This window comes from Propithecus coquereli, unplaced genomic scaffold (genome assembly GCF_000956105.1).
Source record: "Propithecus coquereli isolate 6110/MARCELLA unplaced genomic scaffold, Pcoq_1.0 Scaffold75, whole genome shotgun sequence".
Taxonomy (NCBI): Eukaryota; Metazoa; Chordata; class Mammalia; order Primates; family Indriidae; genus Propithecus; species Propithecus coquereli.
The window spans coordinates 3,404,929-3,410,974 of record NW_012153618.1 but is presented as its reverse complement, the minus strand read 5'-3'; the positions used below and the strand labels follow the sequence as shown (position 1 = coordinate 3,410,974).

The 6,046-nt window shown below is 42.1% G+C and overlaps 1 protein-coding gene across 1 annotated transcript in view; it reads left to right on the top strand.

Annotated features, from left to right (window-relative positions):
• The window catches only part of CNTNAP2 (contactin associated protein-like 2), a 1,798,324-nt gene that overhangs the window by 1,551,951 nt on the left and 240,327 nt on the right, over positions 1–6,046 (top strand). The window contains exon 15 of the mRNA XM_012662081.1: positions 4,423–4,593. Within this exon, the coding sequence (XP_012517535.1) occupies positions 4,423–4,593 (171 nt within the window). The remainder of the gene's footprint in view (positions 1–4,422; positions 4,594–6,046) is intronic.

Sequence of the window (6,046 nt, the reverse complement as noted above, 5' to 3'; positions counted from 1 at the left end):
GGTCTTGCAAATGCATGGCTTTGTTCAATGAAGTCTAAAGGGAAGAGTAGAGATGAAGTCCTGGATAAGGAAAATTATGGTTTGCTAGTGGAAGCAGCACCCAGTTATCAGTAGGTGCTAAAGCAGCATTAGCTTTTATTTATACTTATTTAGCATCTTTAATACTCAGGTTACCGTAAAGCACATTTTGTCCCATGAGGACTTTGCATATGGAGTGGAAATGGGTATAAATGAGAGGGGGAACTGATCACTTATCCATTGATTTAATAATTATTTGTGAGTACTGACTATATTCTGAGGCCAAAGATTACAGAGATTGAATGGTTTCATCCCAGCTTTCATGGAGCTTATGATCAGCTGGGAGCAATATAAACAAACAATAATAACGCTATAAGCTCCTTGCATCATGAAGTGCAATAAGCAGTGGCGAAAGCACTCTTGTTATTGTGTTATAATCAAGAATCTCAGAGATTGGGCAACACATTCCTCAGAACAGGGTTCAGACAGGGTGACAGAAGCATCCACACTTTTTAATATTTACCCCACTCATTAAAAGCCTTTAATCCCACGTCTCACTACACATGTTTACTTATAAATTCTATCCATATACCACTGTATTCATATAGTATGTACGTTATAAAGTATAATTAAAATACATATTTAATAGGATGAGCCTTTAAAAATAAATAAAAATAGAAGTTCTAGTGCCCTCTGCCTGTGCCCTGTTAATGGGGGAAAAAGAAACCCGAACTCTGTAAAATAAAGAGGTTTATTCTGAACTGAATGTGTGTGACTGGCCTGGAGCACATGGTCTCAAGAGGTCCTGAGAAAATGTGCCCCCAGTAGCTGGGTGGCAGTTGGTTTTATGCATTCACAGAGTTCATGGAGACAGGAATTACACATAAGACACTTAATCAATACATGGAGGGTGTACATTGGTTTGGCCTGAAAAGGCGGGACATTTAATGGGAGGTGGGAGGAGATTACAGGTGATAGGTAGGTGGGTTTAAAGATTCTTTGATTTGTAATTGGTTAAAGAAATGGAGCTTTGTCTAAAGGATTGGAATGTTTTAATTTAAGATAAGGATATCAATTAATCAAAGACAAGCCACCAGTAGGGCACTTACCAAAACTCAAGTAATCTGTTCAGTAAATAAATGGCCTGCAGGTGTGGTTCAAGCTTTGCCTTGTGTAGCCTCAGGCCTATTGATGACTTAGCATCTCACTGTTATAAAGGATGTCTCCAAAAAGGGAGGGGGCATGATTAGGTGTGTCTGACCTCTCTTCTCATGGCCAGTAAGTCAACTTTAGGATTTTCTGGAGTCCAGTTGGCCAAGAGGGGGTCCATTCAGTCAGTTAGGGGGGCTTAAGATTTTATTTTAGTTCACAGCCCCAGTGGATCATCTTTGGTACCTCCTGAGGAGACACCTCAACTTTGATACTGCCAATCTAGTCCGGAGTGGAGCTCTCACTGTTGCTGGGAAAGAATCTGGATTTAGTAAATCCATCCAGAGATTTGGGACAACTCCCAAGTGTCAACTCCAAAGGTATCCTGTGATAATCCAGATGTTTCCAGGATACTGGTAAACACCACCCACATAAAGCATGATTTCCCCATGAATCAGTCTATTCCAGAGACCCAATTAGATTGAAGTTGCTTAGTGAGCATAGAATTAGAATAAATGGAATTGTGGTCTACAGAGATATTTCATCAAACTAGAATAACTGGCTGAACTGTCCTTCTCCTCTCTGGGGATATTTCTGTCTGAATAACAGTCCTGGACCTTAAATAAATACTGACATGTTTTACTTTAAGCTTTCCTTTTTCTAGAATCATTTTACACAACTGCCCTCTGCTAATACATCACTGCCTCAAAAAATAAGAATGTGCTTGATCGGATTGAAACTTTAAAATGTTAATTACATTCATGTCCTGGGGATGCAGCCTAAAGAGACAGAATTGCTTTGCTTAAGGCTGCCGCATGTCTGGGGACTTTGATCTGTTCAGGCTCTTAGGTTGTTAAAGGGCTCTTACCAATTAGGATGAGCTGAATCCTTCTAGCCCCCGGACTCATCTTCACTCCCTCCCAGCTGTAGGACTCTCACATGGGTGAGAGGGCTGCAACTTCTGTTTCGGTTTGGGTTTTCTGTAAGAGTCCTGCATCCTCAGGTGGCTGGAGGAGGTGAGCCTGAACTCCTTTCACTGTGTAATAAGCCAGGTGTTGAGCTGGGAGGAGGTTCACCCTCCGGTGACAACAGCTTCAGCAGCAGGGAAGAAACTTTCTTTTCCAGTATTATCCTACCCAATATCATATAATATTCTCCTTCCTGAGAAGAAGCTAACCTATTTTTCTCCTACTGGAAGCTATGATTTTGTAGTTATTTTTTTAAAAAATAGCTTCTGATTGACTTTTAGGATGCCTTAAGAACGGTAGTTTCCCCCAACAGTCCCACCACCACTGTTTTTGCCTTAATTAAGACATTTGCAAACATATTCTGCACTGACTTCCTGGTTATGTATTGCCTGCTAAAATAATTAATGGGGAGGCCATTCATCTGAGATGGCTCCAGAGCCTTGAATACCTATGTAAGCAAACCATAACCCACTTCAATGTAAATAATAAAACGAAACTTAAGCATAACCGATTGGAAACCACTAAGAACATCTAGCTAGGGACTTTCCACATTCGTCAATCAAACGGTTTCTTTGTCTTGCTTCCACAAACACCTTATAAATGTTTCCTCTCCCCACTAGGGGAGCTTTGAACCCCTTGTGGTCTCATGCTGCCAGATAAATAAATCACTGAATGCTCAAATAAATGTATTACGATTTTAAAGTGCCTAAGTTTATCTTTTAACATGACACCCACTTATCTAGATATCACTACATCCTAGATGTCTCTAAAAACCAAAACAAATATCATTCATTAAATAGGTATTTTAATATCTTAGCATATAGCAATATTATATGTTTAATTTAAAATTATGACTTAAGCATAGCAGAACCAACACAAAGTTACTTTTATTTAAAAATAGCACTTCAATTTAATATTGTATCTGTGTATAGTTTGCATAAAAGGAAGGAAAAAATATCGTTTGTGTATGAATAGAAACTAATGGAGTGCACTCAGTTGATTCATTGTGCTCTTTGGAGGAAAGATATAGCAAATATCATTTTTTAAAAAAACATATATTTTGGGTTTAGTATCAGAGCTAAAGGCTTTAGTAACTGCTGTAAAACATGCCCATGTATCTTAGTCTTTGGTTGTGATAGTAAATGTACTTAGAAATGTGCGCAGCAGAAAGAAATTTCTCCCCTGGAGATGAACTTGACAGCCAGCTCCTGGCCTCATATTAAATTCTTGATCCGTCTGTCCTAATGGAATCTGAGTAATCCAGCTTGGTGTTGTTATTTCGTCCTGTGAACTGCCTTTCTCCTGGGAACACTGGCTGCCCTGTCGGGCAATGAGTGGGGAGGGGTGGTGGGTAGTGGGTGTATGTCTTCTCCACGGGCTCAAGGGTGGAGGCTGATTGGGACCCCTCACGTGGGCTCAGCTCATCCCTCCCCACCCCACAAAACGATGCCGCAGGTCAGAGCTTACCTGGAGTCCCCACGGAGGAAGCGGTTGGCGGGGAGACTCTCCCTTTATAGTGACTCAGTCCCAGAGTTTGGAGCAGGAGAGGTGAGGAAACCACCGCCCTGGCCCGGTCTGATCAGTTCTGCTTTGTTCTCAGCAACTCACCTCCACAGGGCTTCTGTGCCCTCATTGGTACTCCTGAAGCCCCTGTACCAGGTGTCTGGGTGGCTGCTGACGCTGGGTTGGGCACTGGTTATTCCAGGGTAAAGGTGGGTGAGAAGCAAGAGCAGAATATCAAAAACTGTTCCTCTTTTATCATCCTGAGGTCTAGCTCAGATGCTTCTTGCACCAGACCAAAGCCACCAATAGAAATGCAGAGTTCAGAACAGCCCCCACCCACATATAGTAACACCAGGGGCTTCTCTCACTTCTCACCTCTGTTGCCATTTACTCCTAGAGTCCCTCCAGGGTTCCTTGGTAGGAACCCCAACGACCAATCTTTAATAAAATATTTTATGTACATTAAAAATAGTTTTATTTGTATACGTTTTATATGAATTATATATTAATACTAATTTTATATATTTTATAGACATATTAATAAAATCAACATACATAAATAAAATATCATATGCGCATACACACATAACTTTCGGAAAACCTAAGATAGGTTTGTAAGGATTTGGTACAATGTTGTTTAACAGGATGAGAGGAAATAGGGCTATTGCCAAAGGAGAGTTTGAGTTTAATAAATGGAAATTTACTAAACTCAAAAAAGGGAGAGCTTTTGTGTAACTGGCATGATCAGGGTGTGAGTGAACCTGGTCTTTCTTTCCTCCCACAGGGAATTACTGGAATGCCGCCTCTTTCCCAAATGCATCCTCCTACCTGCACTTCTCTACTTTCCAAGGGGAGACCAGCGCTGACATTTCTTTCTACTTCAAAACACTAACTCCCCGGGGAGTGTTTCTTGAAAATATGGGGAACACAGATTTCATCAAGCTGGAGCTGAAATGTGAGTATAAGTTCTCTGTCGACTTACAAGCAGCCACTTTTGTCACCTGGGGCTGGTCTGAGCCCTGATCATGTAACTTCACTGGCTTCAAACGTGAGCGGTTTCCTTTGTTCCGGGATCAGGACTAGAGGTGGATACACAGACTTGAGTACGAGTGACCACCGGTCTTCTGGATGCTCTCGGGGAGCAGGCGCTTACACACACTCCCAAACCGTGTTATTCAAGGAAGATGAGAGAACTACGGCCCTAATAATATGGGAGGAGAATGTATAGACTTAAGGTTTCTTGTTTTCTGTGGCGTTTTTCCAAGGAGATGGGGTCAAAGTAGGCAGAGGAATGTGTCAAGTCTCCCTGAGAAACAGGGAGCAGGGGAGTAACAGGAAGGAAAACAGAAATAGTAGTAGCACAGGGGTGAGTTCTGGAGGCTGCGAGTACCACGCTGCCGCCTACCCCATGAAACACTGCAGGTTTCCGAGAGAAACCTCACGCCCACACACACCCTCTCAAATATAAGTTCTGAATTTATTTAGCCACGGATAAGACACTGACAGGGCAGAGCAGAGCAGATGCTGCTTGGCTCAGCTCAGCTGGCCTAGGATCCAGACACCCTAGGGAGGGCTCCCGGTTTGGGGAATTCCGCCTGTGGAAGTAGTGGGGGTTCCCTGCATTTGAGCAGCACAATTCCTGCCTTACCTGGGCCCTTTTGTCCTCGGGGCCTAAATGCGGCTTTAGGAATTTGCAATTCACAGACTTCCAGGTTAGGTGAATATTTGCAAAAGCCAGATTCGCCTGCAGTTGAAACAAAGCCAGAGTCAGTGAAACCACAGACTCAGCTGGGAAGGGGAGACCAGCCTGTACCCCGTGTCCCTCCGCAAAGGCTCAGCCTCTGCCTAGTGTTTCAAGGGGGAGCTGGCTGGGGGCAAGTCTCTTTTTCTCTGAGTGCTTATGGTACTGGGAGTGAGCCCAAATCCCTTAACCATTTCTGCTGAAATTCTATTGGATTCTTTTTCTAAAGAAATGGCAGACTGTGATATGTCGGAAAGTGCACAGACTTTGGATTTAGCACTCTCAGGTTCAAATCCAAATCCTCAGGCAAATTGCTTAATCTCTTTGAATTCTAATTTCCTGATCTATAAAATGGGAAGATTAATTCGTGGAGTTATTATGATGGTAGAACGTAGATAAATGTAAACATTTACCTCAGTGCCTAGTGGTTATTGTAACTATCCTTTTCCCGAGGACGTTCATTGCAGATCTAATCTGAGACAGGTCTGATTGAAAGAGAGACTGAGGATATTCTGGCCCTAGAATGAAAATTAATTAATGAAAACCCTCTCTTTACTGAATTATGAATTGGAGTTATTACAAAGGGGTTTTCACTTCCCTCAGTTAAAATTAATTGAATCAAACTCTTGACTTCTACATTAGTTGGATCACATTTTAGAAATATTTT